General features: G+C 36.3%; 2 protein-coding genes across 2 annotated transcripts in view; one reads left to right on the top strand and one right to left on the bottom strand.

The window, feature by feature from the left end:
• Nucleotides 1-225: 225 nt before the first annotated feature.
• On the top strand, nucleotides 226-14,520 carry gpkow (G patch domain and KOW motifs). Its single transcript, XM_073819489.1, has 11 exons — nucleotides 226-404; nucleotides 537-709; nucleotides 2,711-2,850; nucleotides 5,781-5,887; nucleotides 7,920-8,124; nucleotides 8,656-8,788; nucleotides 9,407-9,593; nucleotides 9,677-9,800; nucleotides 10,434-10,503; nucleotides 10,602-10,687; nucleotides 13,806-14,520. Exons 1-11 carry the CDS (start codon nucleotides 226-228, stop codon nucleotides 13,932-13,934), a joined length of 1,533 nt encoding a protein of 510 aa, XP_073675590.1. The 3' UTR covers nucleotides 13,935-14,520.
• Nucleotides 14,521-15,371: 851 nt separating this feature from the next.
• The window catches only part of pqbp1 (polyglutamine binding protein 1), a 4,642-nt gene continuing 3,201 nt past the window's right edge, over nucleotides 15,372-16,812 (bottom strand). Inside the window, exon 7 of the mRNA XM_073819661.1 lies at nucleotides 15,372-15,731. Coding sequence (XP_073675762.1) covers nucleotides 15,551-15,731 — 181 coding nt within the window. The 3' untranslated portion in view covers nucleotides 15,372-15,550. The remainder of the gene's footprint in view (nucleotides 15,732-16,812) is intronic.

Genomic DNA, 16,812 nt, shown 5'->3' with positions numbered 1-16,812 from the left:
ATTACATTAGTAACAAAACAATAAAACAATTCCTTATAATTAACTAATGCAAAACTCTATATTTGTTATTAACTATTTTCACAAAATTAAAAATAAGAAATACCAGGAAATACATTCGTGTGAAACATGTTGAATTGTGGAAATTGTAGTCTTTCGTGCCTTTCAGGTGTAGAAATGTCGGTCCAATAAAACTACATTTACCAGCGATTGCAACACACAACAAACATGGCGTCGGAGTGGCATCAAGAACCTGAATCACTGAAGAGTAATATTAGCCAAGACGATGGAGGCAAAAAATCTGCTCCAATATCTTTCGGTTTTAGTAAAACATTGATCAAGGTTAAATCCGGGAAAGCGGAAGAGCGAGATTATTTAGTGGAAGTCGAGGGGAAGGAACTAAAAGGGTGAGTTGAAGGCTAACGCTAATTTTAGCTAGATTAGCAAATAATCTCATTGAAAGGAGTATAACGTTGATTGTTTATATCTCATCGTGTGCCGTGTGCTTCAACGCTTGTATGTGTCTTTCACTTCTACAGAACCAAACCGGTGGAGAAACCGAAGGAGCTGGTCATCCCGTTGATCCACAAGAACCGCTGGTACCGACAGGATGCTGAGCGAGGGGACAAGAGCAGCGAAGACAAGACTAAAGATGCGTCCCAGGGAGAGCAGGATACGGTGGAGTCTCAAGCCGTCAAAGAACTCATAGAAGGTGTGTTGGTCGATTATTAATCGTTCTGTGGTTTTTGGCACTGTTTCAGCTTTGATTAAGATGTCTACTTGGGATACATTCTTGGGCATTCATTTACTAATATAAAATTGGCAGAAAGTTAGACTATTTGTGGTATTCACTCTGGAGTACTACGCTAATATTAGTGTACATTAATATTGTAACCATTCAGTTCCACGGTATTTAGATTTTTTTTCAGTGTAGGCCTACTGTAAAACACAACCGCCCAGCAAACACATTAACTTTGAAGCGACGTCTGTGCAACGTTCCATTTTTTTAAATGGCAGCGTCGCCGTCTACGTGCTCGCAACGTTGTAACAACGTAGAAAGACTCGAAAAGGCTGTGGGAACGTTGTTGGGCGACATTCATCAACCAGCAGGCGACGTTTTTACTACATGTATTTTTTTCATGCCAGATTATAAATATTGCCTGTTCTGCGTGTTATATCAGGCATGTAAATCTTTTACATACTGTTTAATATTAAAAATCGACCAATAATGTATTTTTTTAACTTATCTACTTGTGTAAACTTTGAATAAAACTTTGAGTAAAAATGCCATACAAATTCATATAATCAAACTTTATTTCAAACCAAACATTTCATACATACCAAGGATAAGTATGTTACCAGAGATATACATTTGGGGGAAAATGCAATATATAGTATATTTTACGTATGTAAATATATTAAGTCAGTTAGTTTAAGTATATTAAATTACTAATAAAAAAGCAAAGGCATCTGAGAATGTTTATTAAACAAAAGTTAAACAACGAAACAGCGGTCAGCGGCCAATGAGGTGGACTCTGGACGGGAGAATACGGTGGACAGGTGAGCATAGTCAAGGCAAGGTGGTAGGAAGAAAACAGTGCGAGAAAGGTCAATAAATCCAGAGAGCAGAGGCAAACGGAGAATCCAGTAGGCAGGAACAAGTCAAACACTAGGTAGAGTATCTGAATACTGAAAGAAATATAGTTCGCATTACCAAACTCGACCTCAAACTAACACTCCGTATGTGAATTATCAGCTATTCTATTCATCCATTAACAGAAAAATATAAATCTCTCATTGGACACGAAAAATTAAAGGATTTGTTTGGATATTTACGTATTTATCTGAGAGAAATCAAAAAGCAATACTCGCATAACGTTATCCTGGCTTGAAGAATAATAACGTGCTTCGGAACAGTAACGAGTAAATGTTGTAAAGTGGTTGTCCAGACAGCCTAAGCACAACTTTCAGAGATGGCCCTGAACCGTGGTAGAATGGCAACATTGTGACAACGTAGTAACAACACGACAACACAACGTAGAACCAATAACCTTTTAGCCATGTTGTCACAACTTTGCTAAAAGGTTGGCTACGTTGAGGCAATGTTCTGTGTTTGTTGGGTGATACCCTAAAATGTGAAGTATCATTAGGTTTAAAACATAACTTTTTTGAGTTATTCTAATTTTGAGATGCCAGCTTTGCTTGACGTTTTCAATGGGTTTCCCTTTTACTTCTTACAAGTATAGTTAAAAAAAAAAAAAAAAATACTTATTTTTATGTGTTGAGTAATTTTTTGCGGATTATTTCTGATGAAAATGGTTGATTATTCTCATGTGTTTGGCTGTACTAATCTGTCGGACTGGGGAAAACTATAGTACTATAGACTGCAAAATATTTGTCAGTGCAAAATAAATAAAATTGTATTTTTTTCATTTCTAATAAAAGCATATTTTAGTTGCCATCAATGCTATATTTCAAAAACAGTAGAAGGATAAAGTTAAACATTAAAATGTACTTAAGTGGGTCAAAAATCACTTTCAAGTTCATCTCATTGTGTTTAATGTAAAGGTCTAATATAAACTAATAATTTAATATAAACTATAACCTTTTTATTTAATTTCAAATAACTTGCAGTTCAGTTTTGTACTTAAAAGCATCTGCTTAAATGAAGAATAATGTATTAATGTAATTCTGTTTGAATGTCATCTACTAGAGTCTCAAAAGCACCAGGAGAGATGGAAGAACGGACCACAGGTGGATCCGAACTTTGCCATTCCTCTTCTCATGCAGAACCAGGCCCCTCAGGGTTTTGAGGATGGAGACAAAGTCAAAGTGGATTTGCGACCAGAGTCGGTAGGTCCATGAATGATTGACACAAAAAAAGGAATTGAAGGACAGGCAGCCCTGTTTTAGCTAATGTTGAGCTCTTTTAATATTATCAGCTAGACTGCCAAGCCATAAATGTTGGTTTTCAGCATAGTAATATGCTTTTGTGCAAGTTACACATTATTAAACACATAAAGGCTTTTACAAACATTTCAGACAATGCTGCACATGGGAAACATTTTTGTGGCAAAGGGTATTGAATAAAATTGGAAAATCTTGTAAAGTGAGATAAATCTTTCCTTATAGATCCAGTGTGGGAATAAGTGTGTGCTAAAGCCTAGTATTTAAATAGTTTTTGACTCTATAGGCTACATGGACTGTGACATTAGTTTGAGTCAGAATCATACAGATAAAAAATACAGTTAAAAACAGTAAAATTGTGAAATATTATGATTTAAAATGTTCTTTTCAAATAAGATTTTTTTTTTAAATTTAAATATATTTTAAAAAGTAATTTATTCCTGGAATGCAAAGCTATATATCCAGCATCATAACTTCAGTCTTCAGTGTCACATGATCCTTCAGAAACCATACTAATTTGCTGCACAAGAAACATTTCTTATTATCAGTGTTGAAAACACTTGCGCTGGTTAATATTTTTGTGAAGACCGTAATACTTTTTCCAGAATTATTTAATAAATATAACGTTCAAAATAACAGCATTTGTTTGAAATTCTGCATTGTTAAAGAGATAGTTCACCCCAAAAATGAACACTGTGTCATTAATTACTCACCCTCATGTCGTTCCAAACCCAGAAGCCCTTCATTCATCTTCAGAACACAAATTAGGATATTTTTGATGAAATTCAACAGCTCTCTGACCCTCCATAGACAGCAAAGATCCTACCACTGTCAAGGCACAGAAACATAGTAAGAACGTCGATAAAATAGTCCATGCGACATCAATGGTTCAACCGTAATTTTATAAAGCTGTAAGAATAAGAACAAAGAAAACAAAAATAGTAACTTTTTTCAATGATTTCTTCTCTCCATTTAACTTCATAAGATTATGATTAAACCACTGATCTCACATGGACTATTTTAATGACGTCCTTACTAGGTGTCTGTGTCTTGACCATGGTAGGACCCTTGCTGTCTATAGAGGGTCAGAGAGTTCTCAGATTTCATGAAAAATTTGTGTTCCAAAGATGACGAATTTTAATTTTTGGGTAAACTATACCTTTAATAAGGAGACTGTCAAATAATTGACTTCAGTAAAAATTCTATTTTATTACGGTAACTATTTTACAAAAGCAGTGGCTATTATTAGTACTGCACCACTTTGTGATTGCTTTATTTTGCTGGTATTTATACTATGTGCAGATACAGATCTCTTTCAGTTTAAAGGAGAACTCCGGTGTGATATTGACCTAAAGTGTATTGAATCATGATACCGAGTGTGAACGTACCTTGCATATTTCATCTCGGTTTGTGTCCAGCTGTCCGAAATCTGGGGTCAGTTAGCCGATGCTCACAACAGGTTGTCAATGAAAGTGAATCGGGCATCGAAGGAGCCATGTAAATAAATCACTGTTTTACGCCATTTACGAGGCACAAAGTAGCTCCACACTTCATCGGTAGACTTCCTAGGGCCCTGACATTTAAAACGAGACATTGAGAACTCAGAAAAAGCACCGGTAGTTTATTTACAAGAAGATTTATACAGACAGTACCTGGGAAAGAAAATCCGGTAGCCGCCATCCTGAACTTAGTCACGACAAATCGAGTGTCGAGCACCAATGAATTTATCAGGTTATCAACGTATAAGGCTGTAGTTTCCTTCGTGCTCGACACTCGACTTATCGTGACTACATTTAAGATGGCGGCGACTGCTCTGTTCCTGGTGGAAGATGTCTGTATAAATCTTCTTGTAAATAAACTACCGGTGCTTTTTCTGAGTTCTCAATGTCTCGTTTTAAATGCCAGGGCCCTCGGAAGTCTACCAATGAAATGCGGAGCTACTTTGTGCCTCGTAAATGGCGTAAAACAGTGATTTATTTACATGGCTCCTTCGATGCCCGATTGACTTTCATTGACAACCTGTTGTGAGCATCGGCTAACTGACCCCAGATTTCGGACAGCTGGACACAAACCGAGATGAAATATGCAAGGTACGTTCACAGTCGGTATCATGATTCAATACACTTTAGGTCAATATCACACCGGAGTTCTCCTTTAAATTAATTGCAAATCTGGGTCACATGAGTGTGTTTGTACATGCCGAGGATTTCTAATGCAATTGCAGTTGTTGATTTGCGAAGTGTATTTTATTAAAACTCATTAGTGTTCTATCGGCTGCTCGAGCTGTTGTCCAGTAATGGTGCCAAATGTGGTGTCAGCACAGGGCAGTTCAAGGTCATTGCACATGCAGTGCTCTTGTTGCATTTAATGTGTGTGTTTGAGAGAGAGAGAGAGAGTGTGTGTGTGTGTGTGTGTGTGTGTGTGTGTGTATGTGTGTAGGAAAAGGGCGTGTCCTAATGAAATGAGTGATGAAGAACTCTCCTGCTGCATCCAAACAGCTTACTCTGCATAAACTCCCTCTCTCTCTTTCTTACTCGCACCTCCAGTGTCATTTTCTCCTGCAGTGCAAGTGCATCACTTGTAGATTGTTGTGAGAGCGCCAGCTACAGCTTGATTGGACTTTAACACGCTCAGAGTCATTACGAGTACATTTTCCTCTGCCCGTCAAAGCGCTTGTTTATTCCAATGCATAAAAAGGAGCTGTAATATTTCATCTAATTATCATCTTCTCTGTAGGTTGAGGTGTGTGTTTCTAATTAGTGTTTTGTGTCTGACTGTGTTTTTGATTGCCTAGGAAGTTTGTGCTTGATTTCTCTGTGGAGATGTTTGAGATGTGTATTGAATATGCTATAGAGCTGATGTCTGGTCTGATTCAGTCCACAGATGCCGACTACGAGCGTGTTCCTGTGGAGGCGTACGGGTTGGCCATTCTGAAGGGAATGGGCTGGAAGCAAGGAGAAGGAATCGGACGCACATTTAAACAGTAAGTACCTGCTTTTTTTCCTCAATTAATGTACTTGAAGTGTTCTAACCACACTTCGGTTGTTAGGGGTTCAAGTGTGTAGCACTGAAACCCTATTGTAATTGTTAGAATGGCCAAGGATCAGCAATCTCCACGTAAAATTGATCGGGCTAGAAGTCATAGAGATTTGAAACTTGGAGGGATGGTAGTATTTACACCATCTACAAGGTCACCAAGTCTTGTCCCAGTTGGGGACAAGCCTTGGTGAAGAAATACCAGGTGAAGAAATACTTGGTGAAGAAATATCTTATGTGATTGGACAACACGCCTCAGATTCATCCGTTTTGTCATCCGGCAAAATTTTCGGGTATTTTGCATTTTTTTGAAAAACCTACTTTTGCGAACTAGTCCTCGGTTTTTCACCTGATCGGAACCAAACCAGTGCAGGAAGATTTTGGAGAGTAAATATCAATATTTATCAAAAAAAAAGGGACACTAAAACATTTGAAAGGGGCAGGGCCATTTTTATTAAAATGGCTATAACTTTTAAATGGAATGAGGTATTTTCACCAAACTCACAATGCGTATGTAGGAGCTAAATCTGAGGTCAAATGAAAAAAATTTGTGAAGCTTGGCCACTTGGTGGCGCTATAAGGGGGAAAAAACATAAAAACGGCCATTACTACACGTCCAACAGACATGAAAATCCATATGCATGACCTTGGTCCAAAGTGCCACAAATGGCTATGAGGACATTTGCGTGTATCTTAAATCATGGCCGCCATAGGCCAATGAATTTTGTGCACCTATTAGACAAGCTTAACAGAGGTTGATTAGAAAAAAATTTGGTGGGCCTGTTTGAGTCACTGCCCTAAAAGTCTGTGAGAAATTAGAAATATATCGGCCAGTGGGGGGTGATATTGCATTTTTCAAGACCGTAAACGATTGTATATTGCACGGTTTTCCATACATACGCACAATGTTCATATCATACGATAGACCTCTTGATTCTGAACAACTTTGCCTCTGGAACCACTGCTGTCAATCAAACCTATTGTTAAACTGAGAAATTATTTAAAAAAAAAAAAAACTACTTTTGTGAACTAGTCCTAGGTTTTCTGGAAAAAAAAAAACACTGCAGTGCAGTTCTGGATTCTCAAGGTCAATTAGTATCAAAAAAATGTTGGAATTTACTCTTTGGGAAGCTATAACAGGGTTGTTTAGAAAAGGGGCCTGTCCAAAAATGCCCATAAAGCCTAAATGAAAACTCAAAACTTCACAAGTGCGATAGATAATTCTAAACAAGCATGCAAAGTTTTAAGGAGATCGGACCGCAGTTGGTGCTGTAACTGTCATAAACTCTAAAAACCATAATATTTCTCTGATAAATTACCTGGATTTGCCAAAAATGCTTTTTAAAATTATTTATTTAGGTGGTTTTATTGCTAAATAATGTGCTTTTTTTTTCTTTTTTTTTCTTTTTTTTTTACTTTAAAGAAACATTTTTATTCATGGCTGTTCATGTACACTTCAGTTTTTTAAAAGCTGACACAGTTTAACCTGATAAAATGATATAGTCATATGTCACATTGACCATGTGTTGCAAGGCCTCATGCAGACTTTCTACTTTAGTGTGTTTCTTTTTTGTCCTCTGCTGTGTCTTTATAGTTTCGTCACTGTTTTGTGTGATAAGCGCTTCCTAATGCTTGTGATGTTTGGCTCTATACAAGTCTTTTCCACTCATGGTACCTTGTGTTGGGATTACTGTTCTGGCTGGAGACATTAATAACATGAGATTATCATTTTATGTCAAATGCAGTGAAGAATTATTTCAGACCGGTGGAGGGAATCTTTGGCATGGACTGGCCACACACTTTTTAATCTTTTGTGCTTATGGGCCCATCTGTTCACTTGTATGAGCATGGAAACACACTGGCTGCTCTTTTTGGGGAGGGGAGGGGTGGGATGCTGATGCACATGTGAGTAAGTTATGTTAGCTTGTGGTTTATGTTTGAAATATTAAAACATATGTATATATTTTGCTTCCTGTTAGAGATGTGAAACCCATAGAGCATGAGTTAAGGCCTAAAGGGTTGGGTTTGGGTGCTGATCGCTCTGCTATAAAAGACCTGGAGCCTGGTGTCCCCAAGAGACCACCTAAACCTGGTGACGAGAAAAAGGAAGAGGAGGCACTGGTTCTGGGCCCTGGAGGATGTGTGCAGGTCCTGGCAGGAGCCCATAAGGACCTGTATGGAAAGGTAAATGGATTTCCATATTCTTCCATACTCATATTTATAACATAGTAATGGTGAGCTACTGTACTGACACAATGGGGGAAAAAATCAGGTTTAATATCTACTAAAAAAATGAAAGTTATACCCTGGGTTTCACAGACATTGCTTAAGCCTAGTCCTAGACTAAAATGTAAGTCTGAGCTGTTTCAACTGAAGGAAACTTGCACTGACTGATCTTAAAATTACATCAGTGCCTTTGTTTTGTCTCAATATGCACACAGTAATATTTTTTTCTAAGTCATGTTTATAAAAAGTACTTAAATGTCTTAATTAAACTGTAGCCTAATCCTGGTTTAGGCTAAACCCTGTCTATGAAACATGGCCCTAAAATCCATTTATTATGGTAACCACATTCACTTAAGTTTTTTTTAGCGCCCCCTTGTGTCAATAAATAATTCACAATTTAGGAAAACTATTTTAAATTATTTTAAAAAAAATTCTCATTATTTGTTTTTGCTCTCTCTTCTGTCTTATTTTTCACTGTCTCTTTGACAGATAGAGGGAGTGGATCCAGATAACGCCAGAGTTGTAGTCAAACTTGCAATTGGCGGCAAGACAGTAACCATCATTCAGCACTCTTTGAAACTGGTCACCCGTAAAGAATACGACAAATACAGCAAAGACCTCAGTAAGTCCACTTTTACATCCTCACCTGTTGTTTGTGTACATGGATATAATATTTTAGGTATTCTACATACAAATAAATTATGTTGGTCATGATTTTGTTATTCTACCTAAAATCTAAAATCATTTGTTTTTCTAGCTAAATGCATTTACCTCATGAATATTCTTTTTAGGATGAATAAAGAAGCATGTTCAGTCACAATGCATTTACTTTCTAGAATATGAATTAAATCAATGTTAATAAATATTACATTAATGTGCATCGATAAATTGTTTATAACTTTAGGTAAACAAAGTTAATTTGGATTTCGTTGATGTCTTTAAATGGAATGAGAACAGTTTCACAGTACTGACTGACTGTGAAAGTGCAATTTGAGCTTGTGGGAAAACTAGCTGTTTGGGTGGACGCGTTTAAACCCAAAACACCATCAGCAAGCCTTTATTTGTCTGTAACCAGAAGCTGTGTGTTCTGACATACGTATTTTACACATGCTGGTTCGCGCACATGAAACCGGTTTACATACATAGCAGTGAAAAAATGCATTTTAAAATTGCAACTGTTGTTTTTTTAAGTCTTTGAAAACAAACTTTTTCAATTAAAATGGTCTTTTCTGTCTGTCAGGTCGTCTTAGTAAAGCACACAAGGACAAAGAGAGAGAAAAAGAGCGAGAACAGCAGAGGGAACGAGAGGAGAGGTTAAATGGCAAAGACGACAGAGGAAAAACAGATAGAGTTAGAGATCGAGAGAGGGAGAAGGACAGAGATAGAGATCAGAAGAAAAGGAAACACAGAGACTCAAGTACAGACAGGTAAAACACACTCAGAAACACAGTATTTTGCATGTATGTTATTAAATCTGTTTTTAATTGCATGAACTTACCATTCCTCCCAGAGAGAAGCCTCCTCCAGCAAAGGAGTCCCGGCCCTCACCTCCAGCCCCCTCGTGGCTCCAAAGGGACCTCCGTGTGCGTTTCATAGATAAAGCATTCAAAGGAGGCAAATACTACAACTCAAAGGTACTTCATTAGTATAGTGAGTCTAGTTTGCTTAGTAAAGTATCTGCTTTTATGCTGAGAGATGCATTAAGAGTGAGGGGTTTAAACTTTTGAACAGAATGAAGATGCATCGTGTTTCCTTCTGGAGCATCAGTGAGCGCTTGAACCTTCTGTAATAGTTGCATATGAGTCCCTCAGTTGTCCTCAAAATCATTCAATCATACAGTCATTAGTGTAAAGGTTCAAATACACAAACATACTGAAAAATCAGAAGATTTAGTGGCAACTGAAGGAGTTTTCTGAAGAACAGTGGCCAGTTTAACTGTTCACTAAAAACACAGCTGTGGATCATTCAGGTAACAACACAGTATTAAGAATCAAGGGGATGTAAACTTTTGAACAGGGCCATTTTTATAAATTCAGCTATTATTTTCTTTTGTGGACTATATGTAAACATCTTTTATGTGAAACATCTTATTCAGGTCAGTAGTAAATAAAAAATAAAATGCATTTTGTAAGATCCCTCTTAATTATTAAAAATAATATTTTGCAGATTCTGCAAGGTGTATGGAAACTTTTGACTTCAACTGTAGTATATATAGATAATAGTATAAATTGAAGTGTTTAATTTTTACATTTGTTTTTTGTGTTTAGATGAGGATCGAGGACGTCCTGACACCTCACACCTGCGTGTGTCGTACAGAGGAGGGCAGACTGCTGGACGGTATGACACTCTGACCTTGACCATTATAAGAGGCATTTTAACAATGGGGATTTTGATCTTACAGCTAAATGTGTGTTTTACTCATTTGTCTGTTTCAGATATTAGGCAGAAGATGCTGGAGACCATTGTACCCAAGAACGACGCAGACTATATTATGGTGGTTCTGGGAGAACACAGAGGACAGGTATATGGATTCACTTGCTTGTGTAGTACAGCATGGCTCTGTTTCAAATTATTGTGGTCTGCCTACTTAGACAGCATCATAGAGAGACACTCCTGACATCAAGCCGTTACACACTGAAAAATGTTAAAAATGTGTTATTGACTAAAACTATCAATTATAATTTTTGTAGGGTGCCCCCTAATAGTCGACTAACCATTAGTCAACGAGAATAGGCTTGATCGGACAAAATTTTATTGGTTGCTTCCACACGAAGTGGCAAAGTCCTTGACTGACAGATTGTAATGGCTGGTCTATGTGGTAATATAGTGCATTGGGCAGGACATCCAAACTTTCACCTTTCATTCACTGACTTTAAATATGGCTTTTTTTATCTAAAATATTAAATAGTAACTTTACATGGCTGCTCAATCTAATGTTAACCTAGAAAAATGTGCACTATTCAAATGTCTTTGCGGAGTGTGGAAGCGGAATAGTAGCGTGCTGACTACATTAAGAATGGAAGCACTGGTACAGTCACCTGCTCTTAAAATACTCAATTTTAGGTCATACAGATAAAAGTAGTACATCTATCGAATCTGTGAAGTTTTTTGTGTGCACTCAAAATAACGAAATGTTGCACTTTTGTAAAATATTTAAAGCAAACAGCATGTGCTTTCTGCCATCTTGGTCTCTGTGAACTTGAGCACAAAAATTCCAAAGTCTGTGCATATTTGCCTTACAGACATGAAAAAATATATCTATAGAGAGTGAATTGTCTACTTTTAAATGAACCAATTTAAATAAAAAGATTATGTCATTTGTATGAAGCATGCACACAGATGCATCACTACTGCGGAGATGACAGTGAGTCAGGGTTGCCGACTTCATCTCTTAAGCCGAAAACAAACAAAAAAACACTAATTTGTCAATAAATTATTAAAACGTTATATGCAGTGTTGCCAACTATTTCCAATGAAAAGTAGCTAAAGCCTGCCCGAAAAGTAGCTAAATGTTGCCAGATGACGTCACACACTAATTTGCATATCAGTGACGTCATCACGTAGTATCTGACAAGCGTAAGCCTGTCATGTCTCTACTCTATGAGGCGCTGTGTATTATATTATATTAAAACATTACATCCAGATGCACAATAAATAGGTTCTTATTAACAAAAACTCAAAACTGCATCTTTATGTAGTTTACAAAATAATTAATGTTTTCTCAAATTGACTGGCCATCTCAGCCATCCTTTAAATTCAGGTACAGACTCCCACTCTTTTCTGTATTTCTGGCTGTATTTTCGATTGAGACATGTTCAGTTAAAAATTAATGAGCAGCTACTAAAGCTAACTAAATTTTAACTGTGGTTACTCTTAATTAATTCACTTAAAAATGTGAAATGTGTGCTACTGCTGTTGCACTCAGCCAACAAATTTTGCTGCTGCAGCTGTGCCTGGCTATTTAGACCTTATGTAGCCCCACCCCCACACTCTACTGAGTAAAGCCTGCAGCCACTGCTCTTTTGATTTGAGTCACTTTTTAAAAATTGCTAAAAGTAGCCAAATAAATGTTAAAAATTGCTAAATTTGTTGCTAGGTGCTTTTTGAAAAAAAAGTTGCTAGGGTAGTATGAAAAGTTGCTAAATCTAGCAACAAAATTGCTAAGTTGGCAACACTGGTTATATGTGACCCAGGACCACAAAACCCGTCTTAAGTCGCTGGGGTATATTTGTAGCAATAGCCAAAAATACATTGTATGGGTCAAAATTAATCATGTTCCATGAAGATTTTTTGTAAAATTCCTACTGTAAACCTATCAAAATGTAATTTTTGATTAGTAATTATTAGTAAAATTTAACCTTATGACTGGTTTTGTGGTCCAGGGTCACATATATCTGGCAGTGGGCTGTGGCAAGTTTTATTTTTCTTGTGGATGAGCATTTATTAGGCTATGTAGGCAATTAAAGCCTCATTATTATGATTTATATATGGTTTATTTATAAGCGTGCAACTAATAGTTGATTAATGCTTAAAATTTATGACTACTAGTCGGCCAGAAAAATCATCAGTTGAGGGCAGCCCTAAATCTTTGTTAATTGAATTGGAGCTAAAATATGAAAAAATTGAAATGTTGCAATGACAAAAATACAAAAATTACTAAAACTGAAATAAAAAAGACAAAAGCACATGAGAAAAATACTATTAAACTGAAAACTGAATGTAACTGAATATATAATAGCTGAGATTCAGAATTGTATTAAATCTACAGTAACCCTGCTTGTTTCTCAGTTGAGCCTAAGTAGGGCAGTATGATATTTACACACATTTATTGCAGATCATGCAATCCCAGAATGCACTGCAAACTCCAAGATGGTGAATAAACATTCTATGCACTACTAAAAATAGATCCACCCAATTAAAATGAAATATTTGTGCGTACCATGTATGTATCACCTTAAAGTACTAAATCATTAGTTTAGCTACATGTTAACATGTAAACAACAAGGATGTGCACTAGGGTTGGAACAGAGCCAATAAGTTATTTATCTTTATTTGTGGTCCGCACATATTGTCACTCCTATCCACCTTTTTCTTCAATGCCGTAGTCTATAGGTGAGACTTTGGTTCATTAGCTGCGATAGAGTGTTTTCACGAGACATCATCAATTGGCCATTTCGGCGGCACTGAACGTAAACATTGCCACTGAACCGAATGAAACTCACTTATTTTAATGCTGAAAATGGTCAATTATTGTCATGTTTTGGGCTGTACTAATTGGTCGGACCAGAAAAAACATTTAAAGTACTATAGACTTTTAACAAATCAAGGAGGAGTGCGCAAAAAACTGAGGAACAAAAGGCGTTTGTGGTTGGCCAAACTGAACCAGGATTTCCAGGGCAAGAATCTTGACAACATTTGTTTGTTCTTATCATTTTATTTAGGTAGGTGAAATATTAGGCTAATATCTTAATACTGCTTGTCCGTATCGTTACCACCTATTAACTTTAGTTAGTCAAAATGCCACGCCTTTTCCTGCTTACAAAGCCCTCTATATGGTTTTGCAGCTTCCACACATTTAAGTCCACAAGCGAAGATGTGCACTTCTGCTGTAGAATCATAATCCGTACCTTGTCTTGCAGGTGGGCCGCATTCTGAAGCGAGACCGAGAGAAGTGTCGAGCCATGGTTCAGCTGGACCGTTACGAGGAGCAGCTGTTCACACTCGACTATGACGCCATCTGTCATTATGTGGGCGCAACAGAACACTGAGAAGCCAACTGGATGATATGACACACCCTTCGTTGTTGATTTTTCCCTTCATTGCTAGAGACCAACATATCAGATACATCGCATTTTTTAATACAACCAAGACTTAATTTATTTTGCTAGTTGTGCTGTTGTATTTTAAATACAAGCTTAGATCCAAATGTGGAGTTATGCTTGGACACAACTGTTGATGCTCTGTGACAGTGATACGTTTGCTTAATTGGATGATCTTAAAGCAACATAATATCCTGCTAGTAAGAGTCTGTTATGTTGCAAAATAAAAAAAAGTGCCATGTTTTGTCTCTGTATAGTGATAAAGAGCATATACACAGGTCATCGGTTCAGTAGTATCAGTGTTTGAGTGTCTGCTGCTGATCAGGGAAATTATAGTTCAGCCGAATGTAATAAGGGATAAATAAATAAAAATTTCACTGCCAGTTAATTAGTCCAAACATGTTTGAAACTCTGCTTTGGTTTCTAACAATTAAGATCTCAATTTGTTGTTTATGTACAAAGGTATACACAGGTCACCTAGAATTTCCACTCATGTTATGTTTTTATAATAAAATGTTAAACTTCCTTCAATATGCATTGGATCTGATCTCTGAGTTATTGAATCATCTTTCTACTTGTCCATATACACTACCAGTCAAAAGTTTTTGAACAGTAAGATTTTTAGGGAAGTCTCTTCTGCTTACCAAGCCTGCATTTATTTGATCCAAAGTACAGCAAAAACAATACAATTGTGGAATATTTTAAAATAACTTTTCTATTTGAATATATTTTAAAATGTAAATTATGCCTGTGAACTGTTAGCATCATTACTCCAGTCACATGATCCTTCAGAAATCATTCTAATGTTCCGATTCGCTGCTCAAAACCATTTATTATTATTATTATTATTAATATTATGCTGAAAACCCTGTAGAATTTTTTCAGGTTTATTTGATGAATAGAAAGCTCAGAAGAACAGCATTTATCTGAAATAGAAATCTTTTGGAACATTACAAATGTCTTTATCATCACTTTTGATCGATTTAAAGTATTTTCTATAATTTAAAAGCTTTTGAACATTTTGGATAAATGCTGATTTGTATTCATCAAAGAATCCTGAAAGAAATGTACTCGACTCTTTCGAGAAAATCAGTATATTAGAATGATTTCTGAAGGATCATGTGACAATGAAGCCTGGAGTAATGTAAAAAAATTATATTTGAAATCACAGGAATAAATTACATTTTAAAATATATTCAAATAGAAAACATTATTTTAAATAGTAAAAATATTTCAGAATGTTTACTCTTTTTGCTGTAAATAGATGCAAGGCTTGGGGACCAGAAGAGACTTAAAAACATAAAAAAATGTTACTGTTGAAATATTTTCACTGGTACAGATGATAATTCACAAAAACACTTTAAATTAACAGCAAACCACTGAATGCACCTTTTAAACAAAAAGTTTATTTTGCAGGGCACAACATCACTATCTTAAGTAAAATGGCAATTGTTTATAAAATGTATAACACAACACATGGTATATTTACAAATGATTCCATGTCCCCATTGTAAGAAAACATATCGCAGAAGCCTTTTGAAAGGCTTTATAGACACTATTCCTGCTCAGTCGTCGTCATCATCGTCGTCGTCATCCTCTTCCAAGCGTCTCGTGTTCGCAGCGTTTGCTCTGAGGACAGCTCCTGGACTGGGGTACGGCCTCTGCTGGAACAGGGGTCCTGCTGCCGTGGTGTCCGCTCCTGTCTTTGCCTCATTGCGTTTGGGAAGACCAGTGGACCATGAGCCCCTAAAAACAACAGCATCACATATTTATCACAAACATGTTATTACAAAAACAACCTCTTTTCAGAGCCCATATAAGTGCATTGCATTGTTGCCTGTTGTATCCACCTTTTTCGTTCAAATAGGAGTGGGTGCAGCCATTTGTAAATTGTATGGGTCTGACTTCCGGTCTTATCCACATCCAGCTATTTTTAGCTAATTTTGCGGCTTGTTATTGCAAATTGGTGTCTTACCATATTATTTTAATGTATTATTTTCATTATGAACACACTGGTTTGTAGTGCAAACAGTTTGACCATTTACTGCTTGTTGTTGTTCTTCTCATTATTTTCCTATAGCGAATAATGAACCGGAAGTCTCAACTATAGGCTTCCGGTTCTTCCGCATTGAAGAAAAAGGTGGATACTAAACATTTCGGCAACTTTAGTAGATATCTAATGTAGGGCACCATTTCACTAGATAAATCTATTGTTCGATACACACAGAAACTCAAAAGATGTTCATTACAACTCTTCAGTATAAAAGTTGAGTTTAACTTGATGGTCCCCTTGTTTGTCCTGAATAGTTAAACAGCCGCTGTTTTTCAGAAAAATCCTTCAGGTCCCACACATTCTGTCGTTTTTCAGCATTTTTTGTGTATTTGAACGCTTTCTGATAATGACTGTATGATTTTGAGATCAATCTTTTTACACTGAGGACAACTGAGGGACTCATATGCAACTATTACAGAAGGTTTGAACGCTCACTGATGCTCCAGAAGGAAACACGATGCATTAAGAGTCAGGGGTGTAAACTTTTGAATAGAATAATGTGTATATTTCTTATTTTGCCTAAATATATATATATATATATATATATATATATATATATATATATATATATATTAGGGCCGGGACTCGATTAAAAAATTTAATCTAATTAATTAGAGGCTTTGTAATTAATTAATCGAAATTAATCGCATTTTAATCGCATGTAAATATTTGACCTGAGAACAGTGAGAATTAAGATTTTTACATGGATTTTTAGTATACCATTGAATAATGACTGAATACATAAGCTTAAGCAACAAAATATTGTATATTTTT

This window comes from Garra rufa, chromosome 15, assembly GCF_049309525.1.
Source record: "Garra rufa chromosome 15, GarRuf1.0, whole genome shotgun sequence".
Classification (NCBI taxonomy): Eukaryota; Metazoa; Chordata; class Actinopteri; order Cypriniformes; family Cyprinidae; genus Garra; species Garra rufa.
This window is presented reverse-complemented; position numbering and strand designations above follow the sequence as displayed.

Excerpts from the sequence above, each read along its gene's own strand:
- gpkow (XM_073819489.1), top strand. The coding sequence starts at position 226 with ATGGCGTCGGAGTGGCATCAAGAACCTGAATCACTGAAGAGTAATATT. Across the intron at positions 2,851-5,780 it reads TGGATTTGCGACCAGAGTCG|TCCACAGATGCCGACTACGA; the intron begins GTAGGTCCATGA and ends GGTCTGATTCAG. Across the intron at positions 9,801-10,433 it reads GCAAATACTACAACTCAAAG|ATGAGGATCGAGGACGTCCT; the intron begins GTACTTCATTAG and ends TTTTGTGTTTAG.